The sequence below is a fragment of the Ranitomeya variabilis genome, chromosome 5, assembly GCF_051348905.1.
Source record: "Ranitomeya variabilis isolate aRanVar5 chromosome 5, aRanVar5.hap1, whole genome shotgun sequence".
NCBI lineage: Eukaryota > Metazoa > Chordata > Amphibia > Anura > Dendrobatidae > Ranitomeya > Ranitomeya variabilis.
The window spans coordinates 481,249,612-481,271,933 of NC_135236.1; the positions used below are offsets into that span (position 1 = coordinate 481,249,612).

Below are 22,322 nucleotides of genomic sequence, written 5' to 3' on the forward strand. Positions count from 1 at the left end.
ATCCACCACCATATTTTACTGTAGGTATTGTTTACTTTTTCTTAAAAGCCTTATTTAGTCATTCTATATACAGAATGATAGTATGCATTTTGAATTTAACCATATCAAAAAACAATTTTCTTGAAAAATTTAATTAAATTGCCCTAATGGATCCACAAAATAGATGCACAAAGTAAACAATTACCAATACTCAGTTAACACTTTTTGCAAACATGGGAGCTAGTCTTAAGGTACCTTCACACTAAGCGACTTTACAACGATAACGATAGCGATCCGTGACGTTGCAGCGTCCTGGCTAGCGATATCGTTGTGTTTGACACGCAGCAGCGATCAGGATCCCGCTGTGAGATCGCTGGTCGTTGCTGAAAGTCCAGAACTTTATTTCATCGCTCGATCTCCCGCTGACATCGCTGAATCGGTGTGTGTGACACCGATCCAGCGATGTCTTCACTGGTAACCAGGGTAAATAACAGGTTACTAAGCGCAGGGCCACGCTTAGTAACCCGATGTTTACCCTGGTTAACATTGTAAAAGTAAAAAAAAAAACACATACTCACATTCCGGTGCCCGGCGTCCGCTTCCCTGCACTCCTCCTGCATCCTGTGTAAGTGCCGGCCATAAAGCAGAACGGTGACATCACCGCTCTGCTCTGTGGGAGATGCCGGAGATGTTCGGCGCTGACACAGGATGCAGGAGGAGTGCAGGGAAGCGGACGCCGGGCACCGGAATGTGAGTATGTGTTTTTTTTTTTACTTTTACAATGGTAACCAGGGTAAACATCGGGTTACTAAGTGCGGCCCTGCGCTTAGTAACCCGATGTTTACCCTGGTTACCAGGGGACTTCGGCATCGTTGGTCGCTGGAGAGCCGTCTGTGTGACAGCTCTCCAGCGACCACACAACGACTAAACAGCAACGCTGCAGCGATCGGCACCGTTGTCTGTATCGCTGCAGCGTCGCTTAGTGTGAAGGTACCTTTAATCTCATCATCTATATCACGTAAATTGAATCTATTAATGTATTTGTTTTACAACCCAGATTTCCTCTCTGCTTCAAGTGCAGACACATTTCTAATCTGAGATTGATCCCCTGGGGTTAGATTGAGAAATGTTCTCATGTGATTGGGCTTTTTTCCCTCCTTTCCAAAACTTGGTGGCTCTTGTCCAAATAAGCATCTATCCTGTCTGGCATATTTCCAGCTTAGGTCATTTATAAATTCTTACACACTATATCTCGGACTAGTATAATTGATCTCTGAGGAAGCTCATGTGAAATGCAAGTTTGAGCAAGAGATGACAGCAACATCTCCACCATGAACCTTGGCCAGTAATTTATTTTCATTTATTGTATTTTTAATGATCCACATTTGTGTCTTTGATTTCTATCATTCATTTTTGGCAATTATAATTCCTATCTTTATATGCTTATATGCTTATCCTTTGTGCACTTGCACTTTATAAATGAATTTATTTACTCAATATATTGCTGATACATGACCATGTATGGTTCATGGTATTCATATGCCTCCGCCTCCTCTTTCTTAACATTGTGTGTTTTTTAATTATTGTTCTGCTGATGTTTCCTTTACCTTGTTTTGTCATATTGGTTTCCTTAGAATAAAGTTAATAGTGTGTTTATCATTTTGGGTTATCTATTGAATATTCAAAGCAGTTCTTTTGGTTATATAGATCAAAGAATGAGCTCCATTTGAAACCTTAATCACTCAGGTAGGTTTTTATACTGAACTTCTATCTTGTATGTACCAAGCAACACAAAGAGACACCAACAAGCTAGGGCTTGGGAGAAGGAATTGGGTGGTCAAGTTCAGAGGAGGATCGGCAAAAAACATTCATGCTCTCCCACAAATTACCTATTACTTCCAGTGGTCAGGAGAAAAACTACAAGATTCTATCTAGGTGCTAACGTTGTCCCACTATGCTAGATAGAATTTTCCCATCTGTGTTGGAACTGTGCTGGTGATGCATCCAGGTCTATGTTACATACACACATGGCCTAAATTGTTGGTGCCCCTCGTTTAATGACAGAAAAACCCACAATAGTCACAGAACTTATTTAAATCTGACAAAAGTAATAATAAATGAAAAATCTATGAAAATGACCAAATGAAAGTCAGACATTGCTTTTCAATCATGCTTCCACGGAATTTAAAAAAAAACAAAGAAAAAACAAATGAAATAAGCCTTTGTGGATTTTTCTGTCATTAAACAAGGGGTACCAACAATTTTGACCACATGTGTATATGCTGGAAAAGCCCATTGGTTTGTCGGTTAATTAATTACATTTTCTCACTGTGCAATAGTCTCACAGGTAGCCACACCCTTCCCCCCTAAATAGGCATAATTTTCCATTACTCTGGATTCCATCTCAAAGGCAAAGAATGGCAGGCGCGGTACTGAATAAGGTGCGCGCCTCTGACTGGGGAGCACATAGAGAGAGCAGCATTAAAATGATATCAGTGCCAGTTCCCCCCTAGCATCACTCCCCCCTTAGTGATGCACTAATTAGGAGACCCCCAGCTGGCCAGTGGTCATTAGAGGGGAGGGGTCCTACGGTTAAATCCAGCTGTCCGGCCTGGAACTTCCTCTTTTCCTCCCGGCAGACACCTGGAAGCTTTTGTCTGTATCCCTGCAGTAATGTCAGATCCCCTGGTTGAGGCCCTACTGAAGAGAGCGGCATAGGAAGGTGAGCAATGGCTTCAGGCCCCACCTCCCTGTCCCCTCTCCTGACCCCCTGCTCACAATCCCCTCACCTGGTCTGGCGAGTTCCATCACCCCTGCGCCCCCGGGTCCCTGTGTGTCCAGCTCTCCTCCGCTGCTGACCAGCATGCCAGCTGAGGGTAGATCTGCGCAGCATACCTGTGGTGGTCCGGAGGTTGTAGCTGCCTGGATTCCCGTGCTGGAGCCCCTCTCTGCATCACAGCTGATTGAAGGCCTCCCAGCTGCGGGCGTGCAGGCGACCTCCCGAAGGCGGCGGGGTAGGGCTGGGGGCCGCACCCACCGAAAAAATGTTGGCTATCCCCCTTTGGAAGCGGAATCAGGTAGCACCAGGCCGCACGCAGTGCCGCCCCTTTCCCCTCCTGCTGCTCCGGTTGCAGGTGGTGTGTCGGCAGGCTGCGCCAGGTGGCTAGAGGCATCGCCCCATTCCCCAGTCGCTCCAGTGATCCTGCAAATGGTACAGGGGGAAAGGCGGTCCGCTCACCTACCCCGCACCCCGGAGCTGCTCTAGGTCGGGGAAGGGTGGCTTTGCCGCCTCGCAGCTGCAGGCGGCTTCCGGCTTCTTCGGGCACCGCTCGGAGCTCAGGGAAGGCTCCGCCCAGCCACTTCCGGTCCCCGCCCAGCCACTTCTGGTCACCACATTTTAGTGCAGAGGCCAGCGCTGGCCAGTCCTCCATTACCATCCCTGCGGGCACATATATGCCGCCCGCAGGGGGTAATCTGGAGACTAGCATTAACGCCACACAGTCCACAGAGCGCACTAATCGGTCAAACCCAGCCGAGCAGCGCGCTGAGTTCTCACCAGGCCTGACCTCCAGCCTACCCCCAGCAGAAGAAGCACTAATGCCTGCACGGAGGTATCAGGGGTCAGGCTGTAGAGGTCACAGGGCAGCTGGAGAGCACATTGTTCGGTCCCAATGGACCGATCAAGGCGCTCAACAGCTGCACAGCGTGAATCACTGCGAAATATCAGTAATGGCACCAAACACGGACACATTTACACCTCCCCCCACAGCCCAAATTCCTAATAAAAATTATCCGTTACCCGCTGCCCCGTCAAATCCCAGCAATTGGATTGATTACAGTTACCTCCTAACGCCCCCCCTTCTAAGTAGCATGATGGGACCGACAAATGACAATAATCCCCCTTGGAATAATGTTAGGATCCCCCCATTACACCGCTTAGTAACAGCGGACGAAGGTGTAGACGCCAAACGTCCTCCCAATCCTCCTCGGATAACTCCCATCGCCATTCGCGCTACCCCTCTAAACGCCCATCCCGTCACCGACGCAGACGCAGCTCCCATAGGAGCTGACGTAGATCGCGGGCATCAGAATGGCTCTCATCAGCTACATCCGAGGGGTCAGAAGTATCGCAGAACCCGGATTGGTGTTGTCGTGCACATGACAAATCCTCTAAATCACGGGCACCCTCTAGGGCTTTCAGCTGGGGAGAACAATCCCCCGCGGCTTCCAGCCACAACAACTGCCATGCAGTTGCTGAAGACAGAGCCATTATTCTGCCACTACGTGGTTATCATCAGGCTCCAATGCACGATAGTCAGCGCATCGGCCAGCACATCATCCAGTCCCTTGCTGTAGCGGGAGCCAGAGTTTCCCCATCCTGTGACATCACCCCGTCAACATCAGCGGGAGCCGCGGTTCCGCCAGGATCGGAGTACACTCGTCCAGAGTCACACAGCGGTGAGTGTTCCAAGGGTAGCGAGGAAATGTTAAGCTATGGGACTAACTTAAAGGAAATGGAGCTAACCTCAGCGATAAAGGAGTTAATCCTACAACTATCACATTCGAGAGGAAAAGTGGTGAACAATTCAAAACCACAGTCAGCTAATCTACACAAAGACGCCTTCTTCTGCGGGATCAGCCCACTAGGCGCTCATATAGATCAGGAAACTAGACAGAAAATCTGGAACAACGATTACATTGACATATGGTCGCTGTTATCAGCGGACCAACAAACGGTGGATAAAGCTAACGATAGAGGTTTCGATAGGAGTAGATCAAAAATAGCATTTACCATGAATAATTGGCTCCAGGCCTTCTCAGTATTGGGCTGTATTATGGGCCAGAAACATCCGGAACGCTGCTCCAAATTGTTTATATATCAGTACATGATATATAGTTCATACAAGTCGCATGGCGGTTCAGCCTGGCGGCGGTATGATGAGGAGTTCTGCAGGCATCTGGCCCTACAGCCCGATCTAGGCTGGGGAGTTAAAGCAACAGACGTGTGGTTGTGACTGATGCTGTCCCAAAAGCAGCCCCCCTTTTCAGCCACGACCACTAATTACTCCACAGCCGCAGGTCAGAACTCAGTGGTCGTGCGAAAACCGGGGGCCTGCTGGTTATTCAAGGAGGGAAACTGCTGTTTCCACGCATTATGCAAATTCAGACATGATTGCTCCGCTTGCGGGGGGGGACACCCAGTGTCAAGGTGCACTCGTCAGCCTTACAAAGCACCTACAAGGCAGAACCCCAGTGAGCATAACCGCGATGGCCCCCTGGCTAAATCTCTATCCCAATAAGAAAGCGGCACAGCAGCTGCAAGCGGCATTCTCCGACGGGTTTTTCATCCCTTTCAGGTTTACAAGAACGCCAACCCTATCCGATAACCTAAAATCTGCTCATGAATTCCCTGAAATACTTAGACAAAAAATAGCAAAGGAGGTAGAATTGGGTAGAATAGCAGGCCCCTTCCAGTCGCTCCCCTTCAAAAACATCAAAATATCACCGTTAGGCATTATTCCAAAAAAGGAACCTGGTAAATACTGCCTAATCCATCATTTATCTCACCCAAAGGGTGATTCAGTTAACGACGCCTCTTTCGATAAAGCGGTAGAATTAGTCCGGGCAGCCGGACCCGGCGCCCTGCTAGCCAAATCCGACATAGAATCGGCATTCCATTTACTATCCGTGCACCCCGAATGTTTCCACCTTCTGGGCTGCAAAGTGGAGCAGCTCTATTACTTCGATATGTGCCTCCTGATGGGATGTTCCATATCATGTCACTATTTCGAGCTATTCAGCACCTTCCTAGATTGGGTATTTCGGTACGAGACGGGCAGCAAATCCCTAATTCACTACCTCGACGATTTCTTGTTCGTTGGCCCCAGAAATCTATCTCACACAAATTCGGTGTACCATTGTCACCGGAGAAAACGGAGGGACCATGTAATGTATTGCCTTTCCGGGGCATCGAAATAGATACCAGTTCGATGGTTTTCCGCTTACCAAAGGATAAAATATTAAAAACCCAGCAAATGTTGAAAGGCTTTCACAAAGTTAACAAGGTAACCCTCCAGCAAATGCAGGCATTATTGGGCCTACTGATGTTCTTCCGTCATGTAATGCCGGTCGGCAGAGCATTCTCGCTCAGACTATCTTTGGCAACAAAAGGTGCTTCTCAGCCCAGCCATAGAATTAGGCTCACTCGTTCTCTAAAAAGCAGATCTGCTAGTATGGCAGACATTCCTACAATCCTACAACAGTCACACGTGTGTCATGGCTAGAGAGATCGCAAGCAAGGAATTAGGGCTGACAATAGGGTGGAACAAAAAGAGGGTTTTGTAGCAATTTATAAAAACCAATGGTGCAAATCTGATTGGCCAGAGAAATGGACGACAGCAAAGTGGGGGCAAGACCCGACCCTATGGGAATTGTTTGCGGTAGTAGCAGCGCTGGAGATATGGGCCGATCAGTTAAGAAACACGAACATTCGTTTTCAAACAAAAAATGCAACAACAGCAAGGATTAACCATAGAAATTTTGTGGAAAATAAGGCAGTCACCAACATAATTATTTTCCCAATAGGGTATAAATTATTGATTAGTAGAGTGGGACTGAATTAGGACCATATTGGACAAACTGCATAGACATACATCAAACAAAACAACGAAACTGCAATCAAAAAGTCCAAATATATAAGAGAAGTAGAAAAAACTTTATTGATAATGATAACAGGTAAATAAATAACAGATAGGAACAATCCCCGTGCCACCCATAGCACGTACAGAAATAGGACAGGGGTAGGTACCTTATAGTGCAAACCAAAAACACGGAATGACCCTACATGGAATACAAAAATATATATAGAGAGAGGGGGGGCCAGTTCATATGTCTGCATATATAAATCAATACTCAAAGCACATGTAAGCAGTAAGAACAGGTCCACAGATAATATACATACCGGTCAACCGTAGAGAGTAAAGATGTGGAATGTGCAGGTACCCCACCCCTGTCCACCCCGATGCACGTTTCGGCAAATGCCTTTCTCAAAAGCATTAGTAAATTGCTACCGCAGTCAAAAAACACGTCGGAAGGAGGCCTAATTAATGAGGACATAGTAATATGCAGCGACGCCCTGCGCATCAGGGTTAGAAAATCCAAATGCGATCCCACCGGTAGGGGCACATGGGTCCTGGTTAATTCTACAGATGGCCCAGTTTGCCCGCTAAAAATTGTTAAAAGATACATCATAATAAGACACGCAGGTAGATTTTTCTTTACTCATACAGACGGGTCCTGTTGTGAAATTGGATTTTGGGCTCCCCCGGTGGCCACTGGTGGAATTGAACTGGTGTGCATCATCCTCTCTGTTCACCTGTTTCCATCAGGATGTGGGAGTCGCTATTTAGCCTTGCTCCTCTGTCACTTCCATGCCGGTCACCATTGTAATCAGAAGCCTTTCTGTGCATGTTCCTGCTGCTAGACAACTCCCAGCTAAGTTGGACTTTAGTCCTTGTTTGTTTTTGCATTTTGTTCCAGTTCACAGCTGTAGTTTCGTTTCTGTGTCTGGAAAGCTCTTGTGATCTGAAATTGCCACTCTGATGTTATGAGTTAATACTAGAGTCTTAAAGTAATTTCAGGATGGTGTTTTGATAGGGTTTTCAGCTGACCATGAAAGTGCCCTTTCTGTCTTCCTGCTATCTAGTAAGCGGACCTCAATTTTGCTAAACCTATTTTCATACTACGTTTGTCATTTCATCTAAAATCACCGCCAATATTTGTGGGGGCCTCTGTCTGCCTTTTGGGGAAATTTCTCTAGAGGTGAGCCAGGACTATATTTTCCTCTGCCAGGATTAGTTAGTCCTCCGGCCGGCGCTGGGCGTCTAGGGATAAAACGCAGGCTACGCTACCCGGCTACTGTTAGTTGTGCGGCAGGTTTAGTTCATGGTCAGTTTAGTTTCCATCCTTCCAAGAGCTAGTTCTTATGTTTGCTGGGCTATGTTCTCTTGCCATTGAGAACCATAACAGTTTGACCGGCCAAAAAGGGTTAAATTAATTGACAGAGAAAGGAGAGAAAAGAGAAGTCTGCTGAAGATTTTTTTTTTTTTTTTTTTTTTCCTTCAGTTCTGAGTGTGCTTGTAATTGAATCTCTTGCAAGTCTGCCTATATTGCAGCCTTTCTCTCTCTCTCTCCTTCTAATCCTGGAATGGCTCTGTGTTCACCTGTTTAAAATGGATATTCAGAGTTTAGCTGCAGGTTTGAATAATCTCACCACGAAAGTTCAAAATTTACAAGATTTTGTTGTTCATGTTCCTATATCTGAACCTAGAATTCCTTTGCCTGAATTTTTCTCGGGGAATAGATCTTGCTTTCAAAATTTCAAAAATAATTGCAAGTTGTTTTTGTCCCTGAAATCTCGCTCTGCTGGAGATCCTGCTCAGCAGGTCAGGATTGTGATTTCCTTGCTCCGGGGCGACCCTCAGGATTGGGCTTTTGCATTGGCTCCAGGGGATCCTGCGTTGCTCAATGTGGATGCGTTTTTTCTGGCCTTGGGGTTGCTTTATGAGGAACCTCAGTTAGAACTTCAGGCGGAAAAGGCCTTGATGTCCCTATCTCAGGGGCAAGACGAAGCTGAAATATACTGCCAGAAATTCCGTAAATGGGCTGTGCTTACTCAGTGGAATGAGTGCGCCCTGGCGGCGAATTTCAGAGAGGGTCTCTCTGATGCCATTAAGGATGTTATGGTGGGGTTCCCTGTGCCTGCGGGTCTGAATGAGTCCATGACAATGGCTATCCAGATCGATAGGCGTCTGCGGGAGCGCAAACCTGTGCACCATTTGGCGGTGTCTACTGAGAAGACGCCAGAGAATATGCAATGTGATAGAATTCTGTCCAGAAGTGAACGGCAGAATTTTAGACGAAAAAATGGGTTGTGCTTCTATTGCGGTGATTCAACTCATGTTATATCAGCATGCTCTAAGCGTACTAAGAAGCTTGATAAGACTGTTTCAATTGGCACTTTACAGTCTAAGTTTATTCTATCTGTGACCCTGATTTGTTCTTTATCATCTATTACCGCGGATGCCTATGTCGACTCTGGCGCCGCTTTGAGTCTTATGGATTGGTCCTTTGCCAAACGCTGTGGGTATGATTTGGAGCCTCTTGAAACTCCTATACCCCTGAAGGGGATTGACTCCACCCCATTGGCTAGCAATAAACCACAATACTGGACACAAATAACTATGCGGATTAATCCGGATCACCAGGAGATTATTCGCTTTCTTGTGCTGTATAACCTACATGATGTGTTGGTGCTTGGATTGCCATGGCTGCAATCTCATAACCCAGTCCTTGACTGGAAAGCTATGTCTGTGTTAAGCTGGGGATGTAAGGGGACGCATGGGGACGTACCTGTGGTTTCCATTTCATCATCTATTCCCTCTGAGATTCCTGAATTCTTGACTGAATATCGTGACGTTTTTGAAGAACCTAAGCTTGGTTCATTACCTCCGCACCGGGAGTGCGATTGTGCCATAGATTTGATTCCGGGTAGTAAATACCCTAAGGGTCGTTTATTTAATCTGTCTGTGCCTGAACATGCTGCTATGCGAGAATATATAAAGGAGTCCTTGGAAAAGGGACATATTCGTCCTTCGTCATCTCCCTTAGGAGCCGGTTTTTTCTTTGTGGCTAAGAAAGATGGCTCTTTAAGGCCGTGCATTGATTATCGGCTTTTGAATAAAATCACGGTTAAATATCAATATCCGTTGCCACTGCTGACTGATTTGTTTGCTCGCATAAAGGGGGCCAAGTGGTTCTCTAAGATAGATCTCCGTGGGGCGTATAATTTGGTGCGAATTAAGCAGGGGGATGAGTGGAAAACCGCATTTAATACGCCCGAGGGCCACTTTGAGTATTTGGTGATGCCTTTTGGTCTTTCAAATGCCCCTTCAGTCTTTCAGTCCTTTATGCATGACATTTTCCGTGATTATTTGGATAAATTTATGATTGTGTATCTGGATGATATTTTGATTTTTTCGGATGACTGGGACTCTCATGTCCAGCAGGTCAGGAGGGTTTTTCAGGTTTTGCGGTCTAATTCCTTGTGTGTGAAGGGTTCTAAGTGCGTTTTTGGGGTTCAAAAGATTTCCTTTTTGGGATATATTTTTTCCCCCTCTTCCATCGAGATGGATCCTGTCAAGGTTCAGGCTATTTGTGATTGGACGCAACCCTCTTCTCTTAAGAGTCTTCAGAAATTTTTGGGCTTTGCTAACTTTTATCGTCGATTTATTGCTGGTTTTTCTGATGTTGTTAAACCATTGACTGATTTGACTAAGAAGGGTGCTGATGTTGCTGATTGGTCCCCTGCTGCTGTGGAGGCCTTTCGGGAGCTTAAGCGCCGCTTTTCTTCCGCCCCTGTGTTGCGTCAGCCTGATGTTGCTCTTCCTTTTCAGGTTGAGGTCGACGCTTCTGAGATCGGAGCTGGGGCGGTTTTGTCGCAGAGAAGTTCCGATTGCTCCGTGATGAGACCTTGTGCTTTTTTCTCGCGTAAATTTTCGCCCGCCGAGCGGAATTATGATGTTGGGAATCAGGAGCTTTTGGCCATGAAGTGGGCTTTTGAGGAGTGGCGTCATTGGCTTGAGGGGGCTAGACATCAGGTGGTGGTATTGACTGACCACAAAAATCTAATTTATCTTGAGTCCGCCAGACGCCTGAATCCTAGACAGGCGCGCTGGTCGTTGTTTTTCTCTCGGTTTAATTTTGTGGTGTCCTACCTGCCGGGTTCTAAGAATGTTAAGGCGGATGCCCTTTCTAGGAGTTTTGAGCCTGACTCCCCTGGTAATTCTGAACCTACAGGTATCCTTAAGGATGGAGTGATATTGTCTGCCGTTTCTCCAGACCTGCGGCGGGCCTTGCAGGAGTTTCAGGCGGATAGACCTGATCGTTGCCCACCTGGTAGACTGTTTGTTCCTGATGATTGGACCAGTAAAGTCATTTCTGAGGTTCATTCTTCTGCGTTGGCAGGTCATCCTGGAATCTTTGGTACCAGGGATTTGGTGGCAAGGTCCTTCTGGTGGCCTTCCCTGTCTCGAGATGTGCGAGGCTTCGTGCAGTCTTGTGACGTTTGTGCTCGGGCCAAGCCTTGTTGTTCTCGGGCTAGTGGATTGTTGTTGCCCTTGCCTATCCCGAAGAGGCCCTGGACGCACATCTCGATGGATTTTATTTCGGATCTTCCTGTTTCTCAGAAGATGTCTGTCATCTGGGTGGTGTGTGATCGTTTCTCTAAGATGGTCCATTTGGTTCCCCTGCCTAAGTTGCCTTCTTCTTCCGAGTTGGTTCCTCTGTTTTTTCAAAATGTGGTCCGTTTGCATGGTATTCCGGAGAATATCGTTTCTGACAGAGGTACCCAATTCGTGTCTAGATTTTGGCGAGCATTCTGTGCTAGGATGGGCATAGATTTGTCTTTCTCGTCTGCTTTCCATCCTCAGACTAATGGCCAGACCGAGCGGACGAATCAGACCTTGGAGACATATTTGAGGTGTTTTGTGTCTGCAGATCAGGATGATTGGGTTGCTTTTTTGCCTTTAGCGGAGTTTGCCCTCAATAATCGGGCCAGCTCTGCCACCTTGGTGTCTCCCTTTTTCTGTAATTCGGGGTTTCATCCTCGATTTTCTTCTGGTCAGGTGGAATCTTCGGATTGTCCTGGAGTGGATGCTGTGGTGGAGAGGTTGCATCAGATTTGGGGGCAGGTAGTGGACAATTTGAAGTTGTCCCAGGAGAAGACTCAGCTTTTTGCCAACCGCCGGCGTCGGGTTGGTCCTCGGCTTTGTGTTGGGGACTTGGTGTGGTTGTCTTCTCGTTTTGTCCCTATGAGGGTTTCTTCTCCCAAGTTTAAGCCTCGGTTCATCGGCCCGTACAAGATATTGGAGATTCTTAGCCCTGTGTCCTTCCGTTTGGACCTCCCTGCATCTTTTTCTATTCATAATGTTTTTCATCGGTCATTATTGCGCAGGTATGAGGTACCGGTTGTGCCTTCCGTTGAGCCTCCTGCTCCGGTGTTGGTTGAGGGCGAGTTGGAGTACGTTGTGGAAAAAATCTTGGACTCCCGTGTTTCCAGACGGAAACTCCAGTATCTGGTCAAATGGAAGGGATACGGTCAGGAGGATAATTCTTGGGTGACTGCCTCTGATGTTCATGCCTCCGATTTGGTCCGTGCCTTTCATAGGGCTCATCCTGATCGCCCTGGTGGTTCTGGTGAGGGTTCGGTGCCCCCTCCTTGAGGGGGGGGTACTGTTGTGAAATTGGATTTTGGGCTCCCCCGGTGGCCACTGGTGGAATTGAACTGGTGTGCATCATCCTCTCTGTTCACCTGTTTCCATCAGGATGTGGGAGTCGCTATTTAGCCTTGCTCCTCTGTCACTTCCATGCCGGTCACCATTGTAATCAGAAGCCTTTCTGTGCATGTTCCTGCTGCTAGACAACTCCCAGCTAAGTTGGACTTTAGTCCTTGTTTGTTTTTGCATTTTGTTCCAGTTCACAGCTGTAGTTTCGTTTCTGTGTCTGGAAAGCTCTTGTGATCTGAAATTGCCACTCTGATGTTATGAGTTAATACTAGAGTCTTAAAGTAATTTCAGGATGGTGTTTTGATAGGGTTTTCAGCTGACCATGAAAGTGCCCTTTCTGTCTTCCTGCTATCTAGTAAGCGGACCTCAATTTTGCTAAACCTATTTTCATACTACGTTTGTCATTTCATCTAAAATCACCGCCAATATTTGTGGGGGCCTCTGTCTGCCTTTTGGGGAAATTTCTCTAGAGGTGAGCCAGGACTATATTTTCCTCTGCCAGGATTAGTTAGTCCTCCGGCCGGCGCTGGGCGTCTAGGGATAAAACGCAGGCTACGCTACCCGGCTACTGTTAGTTGTGCGGCAGGTTTAGTTCATGGTCAGTTTAGTTTCCATCCTTCCAAGAGCTAGTTCTTATGTTTGCTGGGCTATGTTCTCTTGCCATTGAGAACCATAACAGGGTCCCCTCTGACCAAGTACCAGTTCCAGGCAATGTTCAAGCTATGCTTGGAAAAAATCTGCGCAAATCCAAAGGAGTACGGAACACATTCATTCCGGATCGGGGCGGCCACAGAAGCATCTAGGGCAGGAGTGTCAGAGGCCGAAGTGCAGAGAATGGGTAGTTGGAAGTCCGCATGCTTCACCAGATACATAAGACCCGACTTGCTTAATTAACATATGTTGTCTCTTACAGGGGTTGAAGTTTGGGTTGTAGGAGATTCCTACATATACTGGGCCAAAAAGAGGGCCAAACTGCGGCCAGGAGGAACAAATCTTTACCTCCCGGGCATAAAAGTTAGCTTTAGGCGTATCAGAGGCCTCCAGTGGAAACAGGTGTTCAAGGAGATGGTCGGCATAGCAAGGATGGCAGAACACCCGGTGATAATGGTGTTTCACGTGGGTGGCAATGACCTAGGCAAACAAAAGGTGGCCAAATTGTACAAATGGATGACAAAGGATATGGAACGGTGCCTATTCAGGAACATAATACTGGTGTGGTCGGATATAACACCGCGGGCCGTTTGGCAAGGAGCTAGAGATAAAAATGCCATAGAGCGGACAAGAAGTAAATTCAATGCTCGGATCGGAAAATATGTGAGAGGAAGAGGCGGTATCGTGATTCGTCACCAACAGCTACAAGGGGATAACATGCCACAATTAAGACCGGACGGAGTTCACCTAATGGACATTGGCCTCGATATTTTTCTGTCTGGTTTACAGGATGGGGTTGAACAGGCCCTAACATTGATGGATGGGGTCGGAGTCCCGTGTAGGTAATACACGGGATCCTCCGTGGCGAACGAAGCGGAGGAGGGCAAAGGTCGTAACCGCTCGTTGGGCCAATTCCTCTGTCAATCACGGACAGGAGCTGGCGTGAGCCGCTCGTTACGATATGTAATTGCCTTTCTCTGCTTATTTAATTAATAAACTGTGACCGACCTGTTCAACCCACCTAGGACTGTGTGTGTTTCATTACGGGAGTGACGGGAGGGGGGAAGGCACTGGTTATGACACCCAGGTCTCCACAGTCTGGCAGGCGCGGTACTGAATAAGGTGCGTGCCTCTGACTGGGGAGCACATAGAGAGAGCAGCATTAAAATGATATCAGTGCCAGTTCCCCCTAGCATCACTTCCCCCTTAGTGATGCACTAATTAGGAGACCCCCAGCCGGCCAGTTGTCACTAGAGGGGAGGGGTCCTACGGCCACTCCTACAGGGGTTAAATCCAGGTGTCCGACTGGGAACTTCCTCTTTTCCTCCCGGCGGACACCTGGAAGCTTTTGTCCCACCCTCCCTCCCTATTAAGGGCTAATGGCGATACTAACCTGCGGGATAATGTAAATTTGTAAATTCTATTGCAATATAAAAAATAAAAAAAATGTATATACGTATGTTGATATATCTAACCTTAGTAATCTTTATTAAGTCACAGCGGAAGAAGCAGAGGAGGGCAAAGGTCGTAACCACTCGTTGGGCCAATTACCCTGTCGATCACGGACAGGAGCTCGGTGCGAGCCGCTCGTTACGATATGTAATTGCCTTTCTCTGCTTATTTCATTAATAAACTGTGACCGATCTGTTCAACCCACCTAGGACTGTGTGTGTTTCATTACGGAAGTGATGGGAGGGGGGAAGGCACTGGTTACGACATCCAGGTCTACACAGTCTGATATCCTTGCTAGAGATGAGCAAACTTGTTGGGAAAACTTTCGCCAATCTCAAATTCAGCATGAACGTACATATTCAGATTCTTGTTCGGTTTCTCCAGCATTTTTACTCAGAGTCAGCAAAATTCGATCACAGTTGGGTCAACCACCGTGTTTCCACTAATGCTTTTGTTATTACTTTGGTTAGGATGGTGTTGCCGTAAAACGAGAGGAAGGGATGAGGTGACAAGGGGAGGGGGGAGTGTCTAGGTCAGAGGAGCTGCAGGGTTTAATTTTTTATTTTTTTATTTAATAACTTAATGAGTGTACATTTCGGCAGCCAATCACGGTGCCAAAACCATTCACATTGTCATGACAAGATCTTTTGTGATTGGTTGCCGAAGTCACATGTCTCTGGCCATAAAAAAAGTGAGCATACTGTTTTGCTGGCTCCATTTTCTCATTGTCACAGTGCAGCGAAGCCACTCGTAATAGTGCTGCAAATGCACTTGTCAGTTAGCTAGATAGAATCCTGCCTTTTGTGAAGTCGATCTTCCAGCATCTAACTAGAATGTACAAAACCTGTGTTGCGGTCTCAGGAGGCCCCATTTGCTATTCCAAATAATTTGTGATAAAACTGGGTTTCAGTGACAAAACAGAAGGACAAATTTCCACTTAAGAATCGTTAGGCCTAATATTGGGGTGCAGCCAGGAGGCCCAATTTGTTTTTCCAAATCGTTTGTGATATAACTGTGTTTCAGTGACATATCAAGAGCCAGATTTCCACTTTAAATCGTTAGGTCTAATATTGGGGTGAAGCCAGGAGGCCCAATTTGCTCAAACAAATTGTTTGTAATAAAACTTTGTTTTAGTGAGAAATCAGAAGGTCAGATTTCTACTTAATTTTTTTAGGTATAATAATGTGGTTCAGGCCCACCATATAAGAAAATGAATAATAATTGTTAAATTAGTGACAGATGACTGACTGGTGTGGGCCTAAGGTTGTGAAACAGCAGGTTACAAGAGGAGAAGGGTACATACAACATAAATGGAAAAAGCGAGGTCATGGTGGAAGGGGAATAGGCTTAGTGTTCGACGTGTACTTGGGTTAGGTGTTAATATTAGTGAAAGCTCAACTGAACAAGCACCGTTTCGTCCTAACCAAAGACCGATAACAACATCTGTTACTGTACGGGCCACGTCATGCCCTTTCTTAGGCAACCGCATAGTGGTACGTCTTGTAGATGAGGGCTAGAAAGAGCATGCTATCCAGCGGATGGCAAGCACTGCATCAAATGGCTTCTCCTCCTCTTCGTCCACCGTAACATTACACACAGTACAATCCTCACAGCAGCCAGCCCTCTGTCCAGCAGTTGTGGTCATGGAAAAGAATGTTTCCTCCTACACATGCCAAAGCTAAGAGCTTAAATAAAAAGGAAAAAAAGGAAAAAAAAGGAAAAAAACACACAAGGCGCCCCCAATGTGTCACACTGTATATGAATAAATACAGACTTTGTAGGGAATGTGCTCACCTATTGCAGTTGTGAAAATAGGTCACAACTCCCATGCAGGTGTAACCGTAGCAGCAGGTCTCCACAGAAATCTGAAAGGATGTTGGGGGTAGTAGTCTTAGGCAAAATGAAGACCGCGCTCACGGAATATATTTTAGATAGTTTATTTGAGCCTACGCGTTTCAAGAGCGTTCTTGCTCTCTTCCTCAGGGCATGTCCTGAGGAAGAGAGAAAGAATGCTCTTGAAACGCGTAGGCTCAAATAAACTATCTAAAATATATTCCGTGAGCGCGGTCTTCATTTTGCCTAAGACTACTAAAGCTAAGAGCTTGGACTTCACCATCTCCAATCTGTTGGCCATGGAAATGCTGCCTTTGCATCTGGTGGATACAGATGGTTTCAGAAAGTTGATGGCCACTGTGTACTCACTTTCACTGATTGCACCCCGCAGGACATCGACTTGCATCGCTACAGAGGTGTTTCGGCCTTACCGGTTAACCATTTGATTTGCGATGTTCTAACATGGTGAAATTCTACTCTGCACATGTTGCAGTGACTGTGGCAGCAGCAACAAGCCCCGGTGCAGTATATCCTTTTGCATATCCTGGACTAACACAGCATGGACATGGTGCAAATCATGCAAAATCATTTGAGTTAACATTGGGGTGCAGGCATCAGGCCCCATTTCGTAATCAACATCATTTGGGCTACTACAGTGCTACAGTTAGGACTGAGGAGTCATATTTCCTAATCAAAATCATTTGGGCCAATATTGGGGTGCAGGCACCAGACCCCACTTCATGATCTAAATGCTTTGGGCTAATATTTGGGTGCAGGACCCAGGCCTCATTTCATAATCAAAATCATTTGGACTAATACTGTGTTGTAGTCAGGACTGAGGAGAGGACGTCACATTTACTAATCATAATCATTTGGGTTAATATTGGTGTGCAGGCACCAGGCCCCATTTCATAATCAAAATCCTTTGGGCTAATACTGTGTTGCAGTTAGGACTGAGGAGGTCATATTTCCTAATCAAAATCATTTGGGTTAATATTGTGGTGCAGGCACCAGGCCTCATTTCATAATTGAAATCACTTGGCCTAATACTCTGGTGCAGGTACTAAGTCTCATTTTATAGCCCAATTGTGCAAAGAATCCCAAAGGGAGAGAAACCAACTCCATGTATAGCATTAAATCGAAGAGAAAGAGGAGTATTGCGGTCAAAAAGATAATTTTATCGTTTAGATATATAACAAATAATACAAAACAGTAAAGTGCATAGCAGACAGAAGAAACCAATGGTGCCAACTAACAGCAAGAGCCAAGTAATGTATCACCAGTATAACAGTGGAAGAAGCCCTATATTAAATGCAACATTTAGACCATGTACCGAATTCAAGAGGCCAAGTGGCAATGTATTTTAAACAAATTAGGGCATAGCTTACCACGAATAAAGCACAGCTGTTAGGAGGCACCGGACTGGATAGAGAGGCCCCAACGTGCGTTTCGCGAGTTATTCACTGATTTCTCAAGGGGAGAGCATTTCTAGTCTAGATTAAAGGCTCTTTTTGCACATATTAAACAGAGAATAAAACTGTCCTTTTTTAGCCCAAATTAAAGTCATATAAGAACCGACAAGGTGGGGACAGGCAAGACCAAGTTCTAAATATTTACAGTTTAGTCTGATTTTTGTCATTTAATGGCTTAATCATGTCCTGGACATTGTTTGCAATTTTGTATTTTTTTATCCTGCAAAGTTTTCATTTTCAGATTTTTGTGTCTTGTGTTTACCTGTATTAAACATATACATTCATTTATGTCCAAACATGTTTATTAAACATTTAATTTTAAGAGATATTTTTCATAGTGTGCTTTGTTTGTTGTTCACAAATGTACAGTTAGGGCATAATACACTTCTTTAGGTACTATAATATAGACACATGTAATTCACAGCTTGTTTGGAGCCATAACACAAAATTCAAATGAACTGTTAGGCATGATTTATTGAATATTTGCAAAAAATTGGTTACTAAATTATGTTATTAAGACACACAAACCATTTGTATAAAAGTGATAAAGCATTCTAAAACCATTTACAAAAAAAAAATATATGAACACAAATTACCTTTGAAACCTCAGTGGTCCAATGCACCATACTTGATGCTAAAACAACTTGCCCTGGCCAGTGAAGAACCCATTCTTTCCTGGGAGATTTGGTGTATGCTTTAATAGAGTGATTCATTACTTCATGAAGGGATAGTTTCATTATTCTTTCCACCTACAAAAAATTATTTATAGTTAGACAAAAATGCATACAAAATAAAGAATCATTGAAATGCAAATGCAGTTATAAATGTATTGTCCTGCTTGATGAAGAGTAGAGGTCACTTTTAGGATTAAAGGTTAACTGTTTTCAAGTACATTTTCAGAATAAGGTATCTGTCCTTTAATTGTGGAAAAACAGTATATCAGGCGATTATGACTTGTAATTTGCAATCCACTAAGAGCTGGTGGGAGTGTATGAGCTGCTGTGATTTATCCTATAGACAGCACAGCATATAGAGGGGAATGCTTGCTCTTCATTAACTTTTTAGATTCCAGAGACAAACACCAACATAGAGGACATAGTACCACAGAGTTGAACTGTTTTGATCTGAATTACGCTCTGCTGTGAGGCACTCTCTCCTCTGCAGAAATTATGGTCCCGCAGAAGGGTTTCACCTTCCCTGTCCATCTCCTAAGTGAGACTCACTTTGGTATGTTGAACGAAACCTCTACTAATAGAGTGTCTAAACCAGGGGGCCCCTCTGTTCTGGAGCTCTCCATTCCTTCTAATAGATTATGCAACCCCAGCGCATTCAACCCACCACACACCAATCATGGTACCTATACCCTGATTAATCTGTTAGCTAAGGATGTCAAAAAACAGCACCACCAACAAAACTTAGGTATTTTCCCTTCACCACAATCTTTCTATTGACAAATGACTCAAGTATTTTACATTCTATTTAAGATACACAAGTCACTCACAAACCAACCTGGCCGCCATATAGTGTCCTCTACCGACTCCATTTTGAAACCTCTGTCAATTTACTTAGAAAAGGTTCTCACCTCACTCACAAAAAATACATGCTCTTTTCTACTGAACGCAGGTCATTTTCTCCATATCATCTGAGAACTTACAATAATCCCCTGAGAGCCTTTTAGTAACCCACGATGTGAACAGTCCTTACACATCTATTTTCCATGGCAACAGACTTGAAGCCATTTCTATCATGTTATCCTAAACTAATATGGACAACAACTCATTCCAGTTCTGCCTTGACCTTCTTAAATTGGTCCTTCATGAAAACTTCTTCCTATTTAGCGACATATATTATGTAGAAACATGCAGGACCACGATGGGCTCCAATGTAGCCTCAGGTTTACTCTACTGCCTACAAGAGTCTCTTTGAAGAATGCTATGTTTACACCAACAAGCTCTACAAACAACATTCCACATGCTGGCACAGATACAGTTGTGCTGAAAAGTTTACATACCCCAGCAGAATTTTAGCTTTCTTGCCCTTTTTTCAGAGAATATGAATGATAACACCAAAAACTTTTCTCCACTCATGGTTAGTGGTTGGGTGAAGCCAATTATCATCAAACTACTGTGTTTTCTCTTTTTAAATCATAATGACAACCCAAAATATTCAAATGACCCTGATCAAAAATTCACATACCCTGGTGATTTTGGTCTAATAACATTCACAGAAGTTGACACAAATGGGTTTGAATGGCTACTAAAGGTAACATCCTCACCTGTGACCTGTTTGCTTGTAATCTGTGTGTGTGCATAAAAGCTGAGTGAGTTTCTGGAATCCAGAGAGGCTCTAGCATCTTTCATCCAGCCACTGATGTTAATGGATTGTTAGTCATGGGGAAAGCAAAAGAATTGTCAGCGGATCTACAGGAAAAGGTAGTTGAACTGTATAAAACTGGAAAGGGATACAAAAAGATATCCAAGGAAATGATAATGCCAGTCAGCATCATTCAAACTGTGATTAACAAATGGAAAATCAGAGGTTCTGAAAAAACAAAACCACGGTCAGGCAGACCAGCAAAAATGTTGTCCACAACTGCCAGGAAAATTGTTCAGGATGCAAAGAAAAACCCACAAATAACATCAGCTGAAATACAGAACTCTCTGAAAACTAGCAGTGTGGCTGTTTCAAAATGCACAATAAGGAGGCACTTGAAGAAAAATGGGCTGCATGATTGAGTCGCCAGAAGAAAGCCATCACTGCGCCAATGCCACAAAGTATCTCACCTACAATATGCAAAACAGCACAGAGACAAGCCTCAAAACTTCTGGAACAAGGTAAATTGGAGTGATGAGACCAAAATTGAACTTTTTGGCCACAACCATAAACATTACATTTGGAGAGAGGTCAACAAGGCCTATGATGAAAGGAACATCATTCCTAATGTAAAGCACAGAGGTGGATCGCTGATGTTTTGGTGATGTATGAGCTACAAAGGCTCAGAAAACTTGGTCAAAGTTGAAGGAAAGATGAGTGCTGCGTGTTTTCAGCAAATACTGGAGACAAGTTTGCACTCATCAGACCATAAGCTGTGCATTGGACGTACTTGAACGTTCCAACATGACAATGATCCAAAACACAAGGCCAAGTTGACATGTCATTGGCCACAGTAGGTCAGAGTGAAGGTTCTCCTATCATTGAGTCACTCTGGGGAGGCCTCAAGCGTGCAGTTCATGCTGGACAGAACAGGAATTTACAGGAACTGGAAGCTTTTTGCCAAGAAGAGTAGGCAGCTTTACCATCTGAGAAAATAAAGAACCTCATCCACAACTACTGAAAAAGACTTTAAGTTGTCATTGATGTTATAAGAGGCAATACACGGTATTAAGAAATGGGGTACGTGAACTTTTGATCAGGGTCATTTGGATATTTTGGGTTGTCATTATGCTTTAAAAAGAGAAAACACAGTAGTTTGACAATAAATGGCTTCACCCAACCACTAGCCATGAGTGGAAAAACTTTTTTGTGTTATTCATATTCTCTGAAAAAAGGCTAAGAATGCAAAAATTCTGTTGGGGTATGTAAACTTTTGAGCACAACTGTATATGAATACTAAACATGAATGGAGAAAAAGTTTTGGCGTTATAAGGAAAGCTAAAATTCTGCCGGGGTATGTAAACATTTGAGCACAACTGTATTCCTTTGTACCAATTTTCCTATTGTAGACACAATGATCTATTTGTATGCATTCAGTGAGTGTGTGTCAGTATACCTGTACCTAACCCTCCCTTTCCCTCCCACAATTTCAGCCCCACCTCTGACAAGAACAATGTGTTACTACTTTATACCATTCCTTCCTCCAGGGATATCCACACACTGTAAATGGCTCCTACAGGCTTTATTGCATCCATTCAGACTCCACACTATGTCCACAGAGTAACAGACATCCCCACCCCTGTAATCAACCTAAGTGTAAATAACCAGACATGCCCTATCTCCAATGCCACATCACTTAGGCTACGTTCACATTAGCTGCGGGCGCCGCAGTGGCGGGCGCCGCAGCGGCGCCGCATGCGTCATGCGCCCCTATATTTAACATGGGGGCGCATGGACATGCGTCGTACTTGCGTTTTGCGCCGCATGCGTCGCTGCGGAGCCCGCGTCCGGGCGCAGAGGACGCAGCAAGTTGCATTTTTGCTGCATCCAAAATCAATTAAAAAAAGGACGCATGTGGCGCAAAACGCAGCGTTGTGCATGCGTTTTGCTGCGTTTTTGTTTGCGTTGTGCACTGCGGCGCACAACGCAAATGTGAACGTAGCCTTACATGCCCGGCAACCATGCAATGAGTCATCACAGTGATTCACTTCTGGTCTGACTATACGCAGCGGCATTTAAACTTGTCATTGTGGATCTGGGATCATATTGGAAAAAGCACACATAGGCTTGGGAGCATCATTTGGCACTCAGGCAATGCAAGTATTCAATTCCAACCATATAGGGGTCCCCCTATATTGTGAATCTGTGCACATCTTAGATGCCTGTCTTTCTTTTTCAGTATCTAACTCGTATAACTCTGCATTTGCAATTTCCATTC

General features: G+C 45.0%; 1 protein-coding gene across 1 annotated transcript in view; it reads right to left on the reverse strand.

Annotated features, from left to right (window-relative positions):
- The window catches only part of LOC143775062 (dynein axonemal heavy chain 3-like), a 2,972,411-nt gene that overhangs the window by 1,967,700 nt on the left and 982,389 nt on the right, over nucleotides 1-22,322 (reverse strand). The window contains exon 28 of the mRNA XM_077262897.1: nucleotides 18,328-18,480. Within this exon, the coding sequence (XP_077119012.1) occupies nucleotides 18,328-18,480 (153 nt within the window). The remainder of the gene's footprint in view (nucleotides 1-18,327; nucleotides 18,481-22,322) is intronic.